Below are 18,219 nucleotides of genomic sequence, written 5' to 3'. Positions count from 1 at the left end.
ATATAATACATCCATGAGAGCGGCTGCCTCCTGCACGCCCCCTGCTGGGCATGCACCCTAACCCGGAATTGAACCAGTGACCTCTTGGTTCCTGAGCCACACTGGCTGGGCATTAGCCTCACTTCTTGACAAGTTGTAAACTTCAACCTCTCTGTACCTCACTTTCCTCATTTGCAAAATGGAGTAATTATAGTTCCTACTTTATACAACTGTGAGACTCAAGTGAGATGAAACACTTAAAACATTTAGAACAATGTGTAGAATGGAGTAGGCATTGAATAAATATTAGGTATCATTTGGGGAGATTTAAAAGGGTATATGATTATGGACTTTAAAAAATTAAGTTAAATTATTTCTTTTTTCAATGTCACTTCAGTTTTGTAGCAGAAGTTAGAAATGATTTCTTTAAGTTGTAAGAAAATTCTCCAAATTAACACATTCACGTCAGAAAAGATGGACTGTAGAAGAATCTGTAACATTTACATTGGTTCAAATAGAGGAAAAAGTCTTTTATCCTTTTCATGTAGAAGAAAGGCTATATGCAATTAATGTGTGTGCAGTGTATCTTCTGCATTAAAAAGCATTAAATGGACACTTATTAATTTCCAAGAGAGTTTTAAAAAATACAGCCACTATTGCACTGCCAGTGTGGCTCAGTGATTGGGTGTCAACCTATGAACCAGGAGGTCACAGTTGATTCCTGGTCTAGGCATATTCCTGGGTTGTGTGCTCCATCCTCAGGGGCAGGCGTGCAGGAGGCAGCCGATTAATGATTCTCTCTCATCATTGATGTTTCTATCTCTCCCTTTCCCTTTCTCTCTGAAATCAATAAAAATCAATCAATTAATCAATCAATACAGCCACTGTGGAAAACAGTCTGGCAATTCCTAAAATTAAGAATAGAGCTACCATATGGCCCAGCAATCCCTCTCCTGGGTATATAACTGAAAAACTAAAATAACAAACATACATGTATTAGCAAAGATATATGCACCCCTATGTTCATTGCAGCATTATTCACTTGGCCAAGATACAGAAACAACCAAAGTGTCCTGAGATAGAGGAGTGAGTAAAGAAGATGTGGTTCATATAGACAATGAAATACTTCTCAGCCATAAGAAAGGATGAAATACTTCCATTTGCAACAACATGGATGGACCTTGAGAACATTATACTAAGTGAAATAAGTCAGTCATAGAAAGCTAAGAACCATATGACTTCACTCACATGTGGGATACACAACTGAAACTGGTGAACACAAACAGCAGTGTGGTGATTGCCAGAGGGAAGGGGGTGGGGTGATGGGGTCCTAATATATGGTGATGCGAGAAGATCGGACTTTGGGTGGTGGGCACAGTGTAAATACAGATCTTGCAACATGGAAACCCACACCTGAAACCTACATGATCATATTAACCAATGCCACCCCAATTAATTTAATTAAAAAAGGGGAAATTTTTAAAAATTGATTTTTTTGTTGTTGGTGGTATTGTTAATCCTCACCCAAGGATGTTTTATCCATTGACTTTTAGAGAGAGTGGAAGGGAGGAAGGAAGGAGGGACGGGGAGAAGGGGGGGGGGGAGAGAGAGAGAGAGAGAGAGAGAGAGAGAGAGAGAGAGAGAAATCTATGGGAGACACATTGATTGGTTGCTTCTCCCACACGCCCGCGACCTGGGCCAGGGATTCAACCTGCAACCCAGGTATGGTACCTTGACTGGGAATCTAACCCAAGACCCTTCAGTGCATGGGATGATGCTCTAACCATTGAACCGATCATCCAGTACTTCTTACTGATTTTTTAGAGAGAGAGGGAGAGGGACAGAGAGAAACATCGACGTGAAGTGTGAGCGCGAACATCAATCAGCTGCCTCCTGCATATCCTCCACTCATAATCTATCCCCCACTCACAATCCGGGCCAATCCAGCCAACTCAGGCATGTGCTCTGACCCACTGGGAACTGAACTGGCAATCTTTTGGTGCAAGGAATGATGCCTAACTGAGCCACACCACCGGGAATGTAATCTTAATGGGTCAGTCTGGAATTTACTGGTCAGTACCAATGCAGTAATTTGCCATGTGACTCTGTATTTCCTCCACCCCCAGAAGCTGAAACAACCTGCCTGATAACCCCCTTTCCCTGAGGAAAGCTAACCTTGCCTGACACAATGCTGTCTTTTCTTCTAGTAACTTTGTTCCACCCCATTTCTGCGTCTAAAAGCCTTCCATATTGTACAGCTTCTTGGAGCACCTCTCTACTTGCTAGGTTGGATGCTGCCCGATTCATGAATTGCTCAATAAAGACAAATTAGATCTTCAAATTTACTCGAATTTTTGTTCATGTTTAAAAATGTACCTTTTTTTTCAGTTGACATTTAAAAGTTCTGGATAAGTAATATTGTATGACTGAAGCACTGGTTAGTCAGAATAATTCCTGGAGTAGAACGGTGGCATATTTTCTGCACACATTTTCCTTTAATATCTACCTTCGTCACTCACAGTCATTCTGAGTATTTCCTTCTGGCTCTTTGAGGGCTTTACTTCTGGAGAATTACTTGGCTTTAAATACAGACCTATTTCACAGTTCTCACAACGAGGTAAATTATATTGTAATGTTCAGTAAATTTTCTATTTTATGGTAGGAAAAAACACTAAACATGGTGAGATCTACATGTTAGTTTGCAATGTCACAATAACTAGGTTTAAGTAAACACTGCATTACACATGAATATCTTAGTCTATAGAGAGTAATTCAGAGCTACACCTTCAGAATGCAACAGGTGAAATTCAGTCTTTCAAAAGGCAAAGGATAACTCTACGTACTGGGTTCAAAGGATTTATGACTTCATTACACATAGTAGTAGGCATTTAAAATTAATGTAAAAAAGTCCAGACTTTATAAATTAAGGGGTAGTAACATGGTAACACCTAGTTTTAAGTGCTTCTTCTCGTTTTAATGTACTTGTGTTCATGTATTGCCGGTCACAGAAATGTTGGCAGAGAGAAGAGTTGGGAAAAGACACACACACACAGATTTTTTTTTTAAATCTCAGGTTTCCATAATTGCAGAGTTGCTCTTTATATCTTAATGGGATGCAAAGCAGCTAAAACAGAAATTTGAAAATGATATGGCAGACAAAAAAGGAAAAACATTTGAAAAGACCATATCTTATGTCTTATGTTATCCTAGAAAATATTTTTTTAATAAAATTCTCTTTTAAAAGAAATAATATTCCTACATCAAAACAGCCAAAACAGCAATACTCTTTACTCCTGGTTATTGGTACAATTATCTGCTTTTATAGAATTATTCAATAACTTATTCTTTTAACTTTGGGTAAAACTTTATTATAGGTATTTCTTTTGCTTCTAACCGTATCAGCAGGATCATAGAGGGTATTAGGGTGCCCTGAGGGGTGCTGAGCTGTTGTTTGGGATAATTTTTAAAACTCTGACCTAAGGCAATATTTTGAGAGACCAAGAACATTTTCTTTCACACTGTAGTCCAAAGAAACACATTTTGCCCTTCTATATTCCACTGCAGCTGCAATTGGTTAGGATAGTTTACATTTTCCACTCAAAAACTGTTGAAAAAGCACATCAAATTTGCATTTCAACAATGGATGGCAACCATTACAGGCATGTCACCTGAAACAAAAGCATTTGGGGTATCAAAAAAGAAATACTTTTGTAAAATACACAAATGGTCAATTATATAAAAATACAATCATTCAGGTATTAATATTACAAAACAAGTAGAATCTTTTCAAATGTATTTGATTTTTATTGCATATCACTTTCACTATTTCTCAGCACCAAAATTTTGTACCTAGCACAGAACTCCACATTAGTAATTTAAAGTTAAAAAAAATGTAGTCCTGCTTTTTTGGGGTGAAACCACAGAAAAATCAACAATATACCATAGTTTTGATACAGGATATACATGGGATATTGAGGGTGTACTTCTGTCCAATAATATAAGAGAATGGTGACATGAATTTTTGAGATGGAATGAGGGGAAAAGTTTAGAGAAACCTAAAGGCAACAAGTTGATTTGACAACTACGTCTGTCCAGATTCTGCACAAGACTATAGCCCAGGGGTCCTCAAACTACGGCCCGCGGGCCACATGCAAATACAAATATTGTATTTGTTCCCGTTTTGTTTTTTTACTTCAAAATAAGATATGTGCAGTGTGCATAGGAATTTGTTCATAGTTTTTTTTTTTTAAACTATAGTCCGGCCCTCCAACGGTCTGACGGGCAGTGAACAGGCCCCCTGTTTAAAAAGTCTGAGGACCCCTGCTATAGCGTTTATGCTTTAACAAGCACTTCAGAGATGATTGTAGATGTTAAGTCTTCAAAAGTTCCTGAATCAGGTCTAACTATAAAGGTTTAGTTCCCCAACTTAGAACCTAGTTAAAAAAAAAAAAATTCTCTCTAGGGTTTGCCATATTATTATTGTTATTTTTTAAATTCCTGGGCCAGAAATATTTTCGCCTACTAGTAAAAAAATAAATAAATAAAAATGCTTAGGTCTAGAATGTTTTAACACGTTAATGCCAGGGAAGCAACTTCCCAAAATTGCCTCCCATCAAAGGTAGCATCGCTTCTGTAGAAATACGGTCAGACCCATGCAGGTTTTTGTTTTTAAACTCGAATCGCCACTGGTTCTTTCCTAAGAAGTAGTCTTCACTTTCGACGGCACCCGTGTTGCCTCGCTGCCGAGGCCACTCTTCCTTTCAAGTCACACCGGCGGGGGCGACGGCCGGACCATCCAGTGAAAAGCCGCCCCCCGCGGGAGACGGGCTCCACCTGTTGCGGTCAGCGAGCGCCCGAGCCGGCGGCTCCTCCCTCCAGGTACGGACGTCCGCCGAGCGTTCCGTCTCTCGGAACCAGTTAACCGCAAACAGCGGCACTGTCTGCGCGGCGAGCCGGCCCCCGCCGGGCGAGGGGCGAGGGGCCGCATGGCAGCCGCCACCGCGCTGCACAAAAGGCAGCACCCATCGTGCGGAGCCACCGGCCTGCCGCGGACCCCGCAGCTCCCGGCCCCAGGGCGTCATCCTGCGAGGGGGCCAGGGCGGCGCGGGCCCGGGAGGAGCCCAGGTGCGGGAGGTCCGCGAGGAGGGCTCCGCCACGCGCGAAGAAAGCCTGACTCATGTCGTGGCGGTGGCGGCGGCGGCGGGCTCCTGGGAACTGAAACTCGTGATGCTGTCGCTGCGGAGAAAAGCCTCATTATCCATTCCGCAGGCGGGGGCACACCTCCCAGGGCGCGTACACCCGACGCCCGCTCCGGCGACCTCCCCGCCACGCTCCCCTCTCCGCCGCGTGCCCGCGCGCGCGCGCGCGCGACGGCCGCGTGTGAAAAAGAGCGGACACACCTAACCCGCGCGCGCCCCGCATCCCGCCCCACCCCCACCCGGGCGGTCTCACGGGCCCACCCGATTCGCTCCCCGGCGGAGCTCCCCGCCCCCACCACCGGCCTCGGCGCCTCCGCCAGTCTTCGGCAATTTCCGTCAGCGCACCCAAGGCCCGAACACCCGCCGCCGCCTTCGCCGCCGGACCCGGCTTTATGTCTGCGGCGCCGGGACGCATGCGCAGACGCCATCTTCCCTCCCCGGTCGGTCTCCTCCCCCCGCCGCCGCCTTCTCCGGCCGGCGTTCGCCCCTCCTCCTCCTGCGCTCGGGCGCTGGTCCCTCCTCTCCCGATGCCGCGAGAGACCGGGGGATACCGTGGAGCCGGAGAAGAGCACTAGTAACAACCACCTCCGCCCCCTCCTCGCCCGCTGCCCTCGCCCGCCCCGTTTGCCGACACCGACCAACCCCACCTCGTTCCTTTGAACGGCATCGGCTGCAGTCGCTGCACCAGCCCGTCTGGCCACCAACGCCGCCGAGTGAGGAGCCGCCGCCGCCTGCGGCCCCTCCCGCCCGGGCCGCGGGAGCAGCGGGGTGAGGACCAGCCGGCTGCGGAGGAAGAGGACACGAGCGGCTCGCACCCTCCGCGCTAGCGCACCGCTCGCCGCCCTTCGGGGAGGCTCGGCGCCGGCCCCGGACTCCCCGAGGACGTGTGCCCGGCCGAGGCGCCTGCCCCGAGGGAGGAAAATGCTCGGGCTCCATGGCTGCCAGTGATGGAGCGGTCCCTGAGCGCCCGCTGCCACCGCCGCCGCACCCCGGCCGTGCTCCGCGAGGACCCGGCGTCTCTGCGCGCCCGCCCGCGCCTCGTTGCTGGGCTCACCGTACCGGGCGCCCCGCCGCCGCCCCGCTCGGAGCCTCGTCGCCCCGGCTCCAGCTTTGGCCAGCGTTTCCTCCCGGAGCAGCCACCGCGAGCCCAGGGGGTTTGAAGGGGTCCGCGGGGCGTGGGGGGAGGGCCGAGCGGGGCCCGCGGGGCCCGGAGGGGAGGTTTGAGCGACACTGAGCTCGGTGCTCGCCGGCGGCGGCGGTGCCGGGGGCGGCGAGGGGAAGGCGACACTCGCTCCGCGCTGCCTTCGTGCGGAGCGACCGGGAGGGTTTGGCTGCGGCCGCCGCCAGGCCGGCGGGAGGAGGGGTCGAGGTAGCCTCGGAGTTGTCCGGAGAAGGTGGGCATTTCTCGGCTCTCCCAGCCCCTCTCCTGTCTCCCCCGCCCCTGGTCTCCCCCTCCCTCCTGCCCGCACCCCACGTGAGGCGGAATATAAAGGGGGGTGTGAGGCTAGAGGGGAGAGTGAATGGTGAAGGACTGAGGGGGTCCCCCCTTCGGGTCCCCGCCCGCCCTGTTCACCCTCGTTCATCCTCCCTTCCCGAAGCTCGCCCTCGAAGGCAGGAGCGGCCGGCGCCTGCGGCGGCGGCGGAGGAGGAGGAGGAGGAGGAGGAGGAGGAGAAGGAGGGATCACGCCGGGCGGAGCGCCGGGCCCGCTTTCCTCCCCAGCGTCTTGAATACAAAGATTACGGTGCAGAAGGAAATTGCACTCGCCTCCTCCGCCCCCCGTACCCGACACAATGCATCAGCCGCCTGAGTCCGCCGCCGCCGCGGCCGCTGCAGACATGAGTGCTAGGAAGATGGCGCACCCGGCAATGTTCCCTAGAAGGGGCAGCGGCAGCGGCAGCGCCTCTGCCCTCAATGCAGCAGGTACCGGCGTTGGTAGTCATGCCACATCTTCCGAGGATTTTCCGCCCCCGTCGCTGCTCCAGCCGCCACCTCCTGCCGCATCTTGTGCGTTGGGACCACAGCCTCCGCCTCCACAAAGCCTGAACCTCCTTTCGCAGGCTCAGCTACAGACACAGCCTCTTGCACCAGGCGGAACTCAGATGAAGAAGAAAAGTGGCTTCCAGATCACTAGCGTGACCCCGGCTCAGATCTCTGCCAGCATCAGCTCTAACAACAGTATAGCGGAGGACACTGAGAGCTATGACGATTTGGATGAATCTCACACGGAAGATCTGTCGTCTTCCGAGATCCTTGATGTGTCCCTTTCCAGGGCTACTGACTTAGGAGAACCTGAACGTAGCTCCTCAGAAGAGACACTAAATAACTTCCAGGAAGCCGAGACACCTGGGGCAGTCTCTCCCAACCAGCCCCACCTTCCTCAGCCTCATTTGCCTCACCTTCCACAACAAAATGTTGTGATCAACGGGAATGCTCATCCACACCACCTCCATCACCACCATCACGTTCATCATGGGCACCACCTCCACCATGGACACCACCATCCTTCCCATGCTGGTGTGGCCAGTACATCCGTTCCTGGAGGGCCACCCTCAAGCCCACTATCCAGAAAACTCTCTACAGCTGGGAGCTCTGACAGTGTTATACCAGCTGCACCAACTTCTGCTGTATCATCGGGTGGCTCACCTGCATCTGTAATGACTAATATCCATGCTCCCAGTACTACCGGCAGTATAGGTATAAGTTCTGTTGCTGGCACTAATGCAGTGAATAATGTTAACATTACTGCTGTGGGTAGTTTTAATCCTAATGTGACAAGCAGCGTGCTTGATAATGCTAATATAAATACAAGCAATATTCCTAGTGCTGCTAGCGGGAGTGTTGGGCCTGGAGTTAACAGCAGTGTTAATGTGAATATCTTAAGTGGCATGGGCAATGGTACTATTTCTTCCTCGGCTGTTAACAGTGTCCCTAATGCAGCTGCAGGGATGACCGTGGGATCAATTTCAAGTCAGCAGCAACAACCAACAGTTAACACTTCAAGGTTCAGAGTTGTGAAGTTAGATGCTAGTTCTGAACCCTTTAAGAAAGGTAGATGGACTTGCACGGAGTTCTATGAGAAAGAAAATGCTGTACCTGTTACAGAAGGTGTGGTTATAAATAAAGTGGTGGAAACTGTAAAACAAAACCCAATAGAAGTGACTTCTGAGAGGGAGAGCACTAGTGGGAGTTCCGTGAGCAGTAGTGTCAGCACACTGAGTCACTACACCGAGAGTGTGGGAAGTGGAGAGATGGGAGCCCCTACTGTGGTGGTGCAGCAGCAGCAGCAGCAGCCACAACCAGCTCTTCAAGGTGTGGCCCTTCAGCAGATGGATTTCAGTAGCACTGGTCCACAGAGTGTTCCGGCAGTTAGTATATCACAGACTGTTGCTCAGTCACAGATCTCACAAGTACAATTACAGCCTCAAGAACTGAGCTATCAACAAAAGCAAGGTGTTCAACCAGTACCTCTACAAGCCACTATCAATGCTGCAACTGGTGTCCAACCATCACCTGTTAATGTTGTTGGGGTAACTTCAGCTTTAGGTCAGCAGCCTTCCATTTCTAGTTTGGCTCAACCCCAACTGCCATATTCTCAGACGGCTCCTCCTGTGCAAGCTCCCCTTCCAGGGGCACCACCCCAGCAGCTACAATATGGACAACAATCGATTGTTTCCACACAGATGGCCCCAGGTCATGGTAAACCAGTGACTCAAATTCCTCCTTCGGAGTATGTACAGCAGCAGCCGATTCTTCAAACAGCAGTGCCCTCTGGTCAGTCCAGTTCTGCAGGAGTGGGAGGAGGAACCACGTTGATTCCTATGGTTCAGCCACAGAGTATCCAGTTGCCAGTGCAGCCCCCAGCAGTCCAAGCACAACCTGCAGGGGCATCTGGCCAGCCTGTTGGCCAGGTTCAAACAGCAGTATCTGCTGTACCTACTGGCAGTCAAGTTGCAAATATTGTTCAACAAGCAAATGTACCCACTGCAATGCAGCAGGTCTCTTCCCAAGTAACACCTTCAGTTGTTCAGCAAGGTGCTCCTCCATCTTCACAAATAATTCCACCTGCTCAAACTGCGGTTATTCATCAGGGAATTCAAACTAGTGCTTCAAGCCTTCCTCAACAATTGGTCATTGCACCCCAAAGTACATTGTTAACTGTGCCTCCCCAGCCGCAAGGAGTAGAGTCAGTAGCTCAAGGAGTTGTCTCACAGCAGTTGCCTGCAGTTAGCCCTGTACCCTCTGCTAGTAGTATTTCTGTTACAAATCAGGTTAGTTCAGCTGGTCCTTCTGCAATGCCTTCTGTTCCAACAAACTTGGTTCCATCACAGAATATAGCACAAACCCCTGCCACTCAAAATGGTAGTGTGGTTCAGAGTGTTAGTCAACCTCCCTTGATAGCAACTAATATAAATTTGCCTTTGGCACAACAGATATCACTAAGTTCTCAGTTCTCTGCACAATCATTAGCTCAGGCAATTGGAAGCCAAATTGAAGATGCCAGGCGCCCAGCGGAACCCTCTTTAGTTGGCTTACCTCAGACTATCAGTGGTGACAGTGGGGGAATGTCAGCAGTTTCAGATGGGAGTAGCAGCAGCCTAGCAGCCTCTGCTTCTCTTTTCCCGTTGAAGGTGCTACCGCTGACGACACCCCTGGTGGATGGAGAGGATGAGAGGTAAGATCATGCCCTATTTCTGCAGACATTCAACAGATTCAGAGTTTATTTAGTAGCTATGTGTGTATATATATATATATATATATATATGCACAAATTAGTCTAAAGCATTATATATTTTTTCACTTTTGTATGTGAAAATTCATCTTTGTGATGTTTTCTAGAGCAAGAGTGTTATGGAATGGTTTCAGAGTGGATAGGAAATGGTGTAAGTAATATGTAAACATTATTTGAAAGAATAGTTACTGAGCATTAAGAATAGGTTTGGGAGCACTGAGTGGTTTTTGTTATTTATAAAATGCTTTATTAAAGATTAATTTTGAACAGAAACTTAACTTTTGCTAACCCATATAACAATTAATCTATTCTTTTGAATTACTAAAATCCTTGCCATCTTCTCTTGGGAGGGGTGTGGTTCCCACATTTGTTCCTCCCTTACTAGACTGGACAATCCTTTTCAGTTCTGTGTTTATCGTAGTCTGTGAAAGATACTGTTACCTGCTTTTCCTAGTCAGACATTATAGGAAAGATGACTTGATCTGGGTTATATAGATTGCTTTCATACTGTAATTAACCAACTTTGTGTATTTATTTAATGCTCATTTTGTCTGAACAGTGAAGGAGGAATGGGAATCTTCAAAAGTTTTTTTTTGGTGCGGGAGGAGGGCATACACTGTCAAAATAACCAGATTTCTTTTTGATGGTAGTATGCTGTACATTTTTGCTTTTGCATAATAGATCAAGGTGGTAGCCATTTTAAGAGTAAAGAAAGTAAGTCTTGGGGGGTTGAATTTATAGAGACATGAGAATAAGACTTTGTTTTGCTAATCTACTCCACCTGGTCCCTTCTTCCCTTATAAAAAACCCCCATAAAGCTTAAAATATATTATTAAACTAGTGTTTTCTTAATTGAATTGGAACTAATGTGCTAATCACACTTATTGAATTAAATTATGTCTTTAAAGCCCACTAGCCAGAAAAGTTGTGAAATCTCTCATGATTCTAATTGCTGTAAACTAAGTTGACTTTAAAGAAATGTTTTCACAGATTTGCCAGTCTGATTAATCTTGATAAAATAATATCAAAGGAGTTATGACAAAGGCTATACATTTTCACTGTGGAGCTGTAAGCTTGAAAGATATTTAATTATTTTAGTTTTAGTCGGAGGTTTTTGTGATTGAATTTTCATCAAACCAATTATATCCTAAATGTATATTTGGGGTTTTCACTTTGGAAGAATTGGGCTATTTCAAAAGATTGCAGTTTTAGAAAAAGACCAAGCATTTCAGTAAGGTTTTCATGATATTTTAGTTACTTAAAAGAAGGTAAAGGCATGGTTTTTTGAAGTAATTTAAAATCTTATTTTCAAGATTTTTATTATTTTTCTAATAGCCATATAATTAGAATATTGTTATCTAACCAAATGTATTCTGTACCATATACAAAACTGTACTTTAAAAGGTAGATCTTTTATAGGAGGTAGTTTTCTTAATAGCCTATTATAGTTATTGTTAAACTTTTAGTTTTATCATATGCTAATATTCATTTGTAATTGCTAATATTCACCTATAATTTTAAATAATTATTTGCCCCAAATATTAATGTTTCCTAAATCTAAAGGGTGAAGTCCCTATAAAAATAGCTGTATTATATGGGTGGTAAATTTAGAGAAATGGAAGACCCGTGAAATATATAAATGAAAACCACACATTTTGAATTCAAACCTGCCATGATTTTTGTTAATTAGCATTTGTGGTCTCCTGGCATGACTTTCTCCTTTTTTCCTCCTGGTGGTTAGGCATGATAGAGCTTCCTACAAATTGTTGTTCCAGACAAAGTCAGATTTTTGCTACCTTCAACTAGGTGTTTAACTGTAGGGATAGAGTCCCAGTTTAAGGTATTAGTATAAAATTAATTTTTCCATATAGTAACTGGATAAAGATTAATTAGGCACAAATTATGTGCAGAAAGGTTTAGAATTAAAGGGACATAAAGAGAGACTGAAAAATCTGATTAAATATTGGTAACTTAAATATTGCTAAGGTAAATTTTGTAACTTGAGTTGACTGTTTTGAATTTACTACATATTTGAGCTTTTGTTAAGCTAACATCAAAGTGAAGTCATCAAATCTGGAACATTTTTGTTTCAAAGTTATTTTTTAAATTCTGAAAAATGAAATGTTTCATCCCTAAAATACTCTAAAGGTCAGAAAGGTTAAATATATATATTATTTTCTTTATTGTATTTGGCTACAGATTATTTCTTTTGTCACTATAGTTGGGAAAAATGTTTTATTTAAATTGCGCTTGGAAGGAAATTTGAGAATATCTACAAGAGAAAAAAGTGATAATGATTTAAAAAATGATTTTCTCTTTTCTTCTCATTAGTTTCTGTCTCTTGCATATTCAGGGCTTGGTCACCTGTTTGTCTCTCATGGGAGAAAGGAGTACATTATAATTTAAATATTATGACTTAAAAACATGTTAAACTTTTGGATGTAGGACAAATCAAGGGTAGTTATTCTGTAGTAATCTTTTGAAATAACACTCTTTATACTTTAAATTTTAAAATGTTTATTAGACATGTGGAAATGCTTTTTCGTTGCTAGGAGAGACTATAAACATTAGAAACATGGATCAGACAGTAAGATTACATATCTTGTTTTTAAAAAGTCATTCTCATTAAAAGGTCTTAATTTCTTATTTTAGTCTTTAGCATGAACTTACCTTTTCAACACAGGGAAAGATAGAGGTATTTGACACTGATATGTAATTTTTTGTGTTCTCTGATTATTAGTACAGCTTCTTAACGTGAAATTATTCAAACTTCTATTCATTCTTCAAGACAGCTCAGATGTTCCCTCTGAAGCATTCTCTTCACCTAAGGAATGTTGTTTCCTTAGCACTTTTTGGTGTTTTTCTGTTTAGGCACTACACACATTCAATTTATGCTTACTCATCTTTCCCATAAGACTGAGTTCCTCAAGGGCAAGAACTAAATATTTTTTGAATTAATTAATGAGCAGACCTTTCTATGCCTTTTCTATCATGATTTAAATTTTATACTGTCATATGTCAGAGATGCAGGATCATATAATTTATGCAACAAATTGAAAAGAAACGAATAAGATTTGCTTTTTGTACCTCCTTTAGCTCACCATTCCTTGAGGTGAATTGATACTGACCTTCTAAATATAGTGCCTGTTATACAGTAGGCCCTCAAATATTTATTAAAGAGAAATGAGAATTATCTATAAAATAGGAGTTATATTCATTTTGCCTATTTTCGAGGATGGTAGCATCAGCTAAATACATTAACTGTGAAATACTAAATTAGAAGTTTTAATTTTATTTAGGGTGTACCTGCACAAAGAGTCAAATAATTTACATGGTTATCAAAACAAAAACTTCCTGCCCCCTTCCTTTCCATTTTCCCTTTTCCAGAAGCAATCACTTTCACCTTTTATAAGTTATTATTGTGATAATACCTTGTAGTCTCCAAATAACTTGTATTGGTTACACGCATGGACTCTGGAATTAGACTGCTTAGGTTTGTCAATTACTAGTTTTATGTAATGTTGGACTACTTAAACTCTGTGTCTCAATTTACTCATTTTAAAAAATAGGGATTAGTCGTACCTAATTCGTAGGTTTGTTATAAGAATTAAAGGAATTTGGAAAGCCCTTAGAACTGTGTCTAACTCATATGCCCTACATAAGTATCTATATATATAATCTATATATATAAAAGGCTAATATGCAGTGTCCCCTAGGGAGTTTGACCGGGAGAATGGGAGTTTGATGGCTCGCTATGATGTGCGCTGACCACCAGGGGGTGGCGCGGAACATGGCAGGCAACCAGCGGCAGGGTGCTGAGGGAGCCAGGGAAGGAGGAGGCAGGGAGGTGGCGGGGGTGGGGAACATGATTGGCCCTCATCACAGGCCAGGCCTAGGGACCCTTTCCGTGCATGAATTTCATGCACCGGGCCTCTAGTGTGTTAAATAAAATAGTTCTTTTGTTTTTGGTCTTATTAGCTTCTTGGGTAGAAAATGAAGATTTAACTTGTCATTATGTACTTAGCAGTATTCCTTCCTCTTAATAGTTATGATATTATATCACTGTTGATTATTCAGTATTCTTGTAAAACATGATTACTTTTCCTATCCTATACAATGTCCTGAACTTGCCTGCCTTCTTTCATCCCACCCCAGCTGTCTAGTAAATATAGTATACTAGTATATGTAGTATATATATTTCTATATACTCTTTAGCATATAGAACTGTTGTGAGTCTTTCCCCCCCCTCCCCTCACCACCAAGTTTTCCTGTATCAGCATAATCTGTTTCCTTCAAGTGCCTTTTGCCCATTTTTGTATGTTTTGGGCTTCACCTTTTGTGATAGAGCCTTTTATTAGGTGTCCAGTAATTCTTGGTTGTCTGCTTGTACTTAAGTGTAGGAGACTAAAGAGTTGATAAGGAATCTTAGTTATATATCTGTATATCAATAGTTATGACTAATTCAACTTTCCATCAGATGTCTTTCAAGATGTTCAGACATATCAGGTGTTGTTATCAGTTTTACCTTCCTGAGGAAATCTCTCAAATCCCTCTGACCTCCATATGGACTGATCGCCCTCTAGACTTAGTACCCAACTTTTATCATGGGATTCCCTTCATTTTCTTCTGTGGTTGGATCTCTATTTTTCCAGTGACCCATGTCATGTTTATTTTTGGTTTACTTCATGTTTTAAAATCACTTTAGTTTACTCTAACACTTATTTGATTCTTTGGTTAGGTAAAGAATACCAGATGGGAAATTGTGTTATTTTATAATTTTGTTCCGTTGATATTTAGCTTCCAAATTGCTTTTGAGGAGTTTGAAGCCATTTTGATTCCTTCTATATAGTGTGTGACATGTGTGTATGTGTTTTGTTTTTCCTTTCTTTTTCCCCCCTTGTTTCTCTCCTTCCTTCCTCTCTCATTATTGAAATCTCTGAAAGCTCTAAGGATTGTACTTGTTTCCAGAGTTTGGAAATTTTACAATGTAAATGTTCTAGTGTGGGTCTCTTCACCCATGGTGCTGAGTACTTGACCTGACCTTTCAGTCTGGAAGCATCTTTTTAATCCTTGGATTATTTTCTTGAATGAGGTTGAATGATTCTTTCCATTCCACCCCCCCTCCCCCCTTCTTTTTTCCTTTCTCAAACTCCTCTTATTGGGATAATGGACCTTTATGACCAGTCTTCAAATTTTCTTCCCTATTTTTATCTGCTTTTTTTTTTTTTTTGCTCTACTTCTATTGAGTTTTCATCTATTATATATTTAATTTCCAAGAGCTTTTGTTTTTGTTCCTTTTAAATAGTATCCTGTTATAAAAACGATAGTACTTTCTCTAATATAATGAATATATAAATGATAGGTGTCTTTTGTTAGGATTTTTTTCTCCCTGTATGATGTATCCTCCAGTTATTTTTGCTTTTTTTTTTTTTTTTTTTTTTTTTTTTTAGTTTTTATTTGTTTTGGTCTTTATTTTTCAAGTTACAGCCTTTCCTTAGGTGGTTTGTGTAAGAGTAGGGGAATAAAACACTGATTAGAAAGTCTTTTTTAACTTCACTGTGTAGTAAACCAGGCTGGGTTGTTTGGTTGGAAGACTTTTGATATCAGTGTCTTCAGGTCTTTCCTCCTAGTAGGTTGGATTCCCTATAGAAAGCTCTTGATTTCTTGCATGAAGGCCTTGCCTACATTTTGAGGGAAGAGGAGAGGAGAATGGGGTAAAGAAAGAGTCTTGAGGAGTCTTAGCATCCTCATAAATGTGTCTCCACTCTGTTTTCAGTATGTTCTCCTGCCTACTCCTGTGCCTGATTTCCTCAATCTTGGGATCTTGTGTTTCATACTCTCCAGAGAATGTATTTTCATTTTTTTTGTTTGGGTTGGAGAGGGGCATTTGGGATCTGTGAGGCTTGCTGCTTAAAGAGACTTTTAAACCATCGTCCTTATTTTAGCACCCTCTCTCTCTCTCTCATCCCACATCAGATGTTATGTGGTATTGCCAATTCCTGAGTCTTTTGGGGATTTTATAGTTTAAATTGGGTTTATTCTTGGTTTTCTCCACTATTTGCTAGAGATTTGATTTCCTAGTGTTTTGCTAAGTCATTTGTCACTCAGCCATCTATTTTCCAGCTTTCAAATTTTTGTTGCTATTGTTTTCTTAGTTTTTGTGACCTTGTATCTTTATATCTTAAAAAAATATCCCTTTTGTCACTTTCGTGAGATTTTTAGGAAAGTAGTGTAAAAATACGTGTGTGTTTACTATTCACACCTATCTGAACAGTGGAATACTACATTATTAAATTTAAGAACTTTGTGAATTTTAATAAAGGATTTGCTCCAAGATTTGATCTATAAAATTTATAATGTAAATTTTAAGAGTAGAATTGCTTTGCTTATATCTAACAGAAATAACACTTCAATTCATAGAAGTGATTAAAATGTTAGAATTAGTTAATATTTATTTTCACATTTAACCATCTCAACAGCCTTATGAATTAAATTTTTTTCTATTTTACTGGTGAATAAACTGAAGCTTATTTTGTTTATTGGAGAGGTCAAAGGAGTTCTCTGAGGTTCCATAGAACCTCAGTTGTCTGAGGTTCTACTGCTGAGGTTTACATAGCAGTAAAACAGAGCTAGGATAAAAAGCCATTTTTTTAAAATCAAAATCTAGTGCTGATTTTACTACTCAGAACGACAAGAAGAAGTAATGCTGATGCCCATAAACAATAGAGTGGCTGAAAACGTGAAAAAAGGGAGGCTTCATTGATGTGTGTATTAGTACAAGTAATGGAAATTGTTATAGAACATACCAACATTTACCTGTGAGCTCTTGGCAAGAAAAAAGTGGGTAAAGTCATCACAGTGGTGTACCTGGATGCAGTAGAAATTCAAATGTTAAATGAATTAATGTTAAATTTTATATCTTTTGAAAATTATATGAGAATTATATTTTCAGGAAAATCATTTTAATTTTCTAATAATTTGAATTCAGTCTTTGTAATACTGGTTTCAGAATTGCAAAACAACTATATTTATTTCTTGTTTAGAAAGTTTGAATTAAAAATATGAAACTGCAAAGCATGATCTGTTCTGATCTTGCAGTATTAGCATCCTAGTGGTTTTTTTCCATGTCACTGTGTTGTTAGAGTTGACTGTGTCATGGCAAGAATATGCTTTAATTCAGGGGTGTTCAAACTTTTTAAACAGGGGGCCAGTTCACTGTCCCTCAGACCGTTGGAAGGCCGGACTATAGTTTTAAAAAAAACTATGAACAAATTCCTATGCACACTGCACATATCTTATTTTGAAGTAAAAAAACAAAACGGGAACAAATACAATATTTAAAATGAAGAACAAGTAAAGTTAAATCAACAAACTTACCAGTATTTCAATGGGAACTATGGGCCTGCTTTTGGCTAATGGGATGGGCAATGTCCGGTTCCATATTTGTCACTGCTGGTCGTAACAAGTGATGCAAGTGTGCGTCAGTTAGTCTAGATCTGGTTGGAGATTTCAGATGCTTCATTCGGAGACTGAGAGGAGGAGTCGGAGCGTGCGGCGCACATTCCACACATGCGCACTGCGGGCCCTGGACGAGTCGGCTGCTAAGCAGGACAGGCAGCTGCGGCAGAAACACCTGGCGGTCCGGATAAATGTTTTTGGCGGGCCGCAGTTTGAGGACCCCTGCTTTAATGGCTTATTGAAAGATTACATGAGGGAAAAAATTTAAGGCATGTTTACATTATTTTATTTTTATTATTTAAAAAAAGCGTTTTTTAAATTGATTTTTAGAGAAAGGAAGGGAGATAGAGAGAAAGAAAGAAACACGGATGTGAGAGGGAAATTGATCAGCTGCCTCCTGCAGACCCTACTTTGGGGGTGGGGGAGGCGGTAGGGGGATCATCCAGCCCGTAACTCAGGCATGTGCCCTGACTGGGAATCCAACCAGCAACCTTTCGGTGCACAGACGAAACCAGACCGACAGAGGCACACCTACCAGGGCTGTTTACATTATTTTGAAGGAATATTTATGAGTTTTAGATTTTATAATAATTTTTTTCTAGGTCACATATATAAAAATGTCCTCCTCATCTGTCTGTGTCTCTTCCCACTCCCCTACACTCCCTTGTATTTTTTGTTGTTGTTGTTACAAGTCAGTTTGACCTGGAAATCTTGACTTTTTGGTGACATTGGCCAAATTGACCTTTGTTTTATTTCCTTCCTGAAACTCTTGCTTTCCATGATATCCTTCTTAGTTCCTTCCCATGCTTCTGGCCATTTTTTTTCAGTCTCTTTGAGATTTACTTCCTCTATCA

The 18,219-nt window shown here is 42.6% G+C and overlaps 1 protein-coding gene across 2 annotated transcripts in view; it reads left to right on the top strand.

Annotated features, from left to right (window-relative positions):
• Positions 1 to 6,651: 6,651 nt before the first annotated feature.
• TSC22D1 (TSC22 domain family member 1) overlaps positions 6,652 to 18,219 on the top strand; it is a gene marked incomplete at both ends in the record, with an annotated part of 144,581 nt that continues 133,013 nt past the window's right edge. The window contains one exon of one of the 2 annotated variants that reach the window (XM_081082763.1): positions 6,652 to 9,850. In XM_081082763.1, the coding sequence (XP_080938889.1) occupies positions 6,969 to 9,850 (2,882 nt within the window). The remainder of the gene's footprint in view (positions 9,851 to 18,219) is intronic. The other variant, XM_081082766.1, reaches the window with a different exon arrangement.

The sequence above is a fragment of the Myotis nattereri genome (assembly GCF_964212035.1).
Source record: "Myotis nattereri genome assembly, chromosome: 2".
Classification (NCBI taxonomy): domain Eukaryota; kingdom Metazoa; phylum Chordata; class Mammalia; order Chiroptera; family Vespertilionidae; genus Myotis; species Myotis nattereri.
This window is presented reverse-complemented; position numbering and strand designations above follow the sequence as displayed.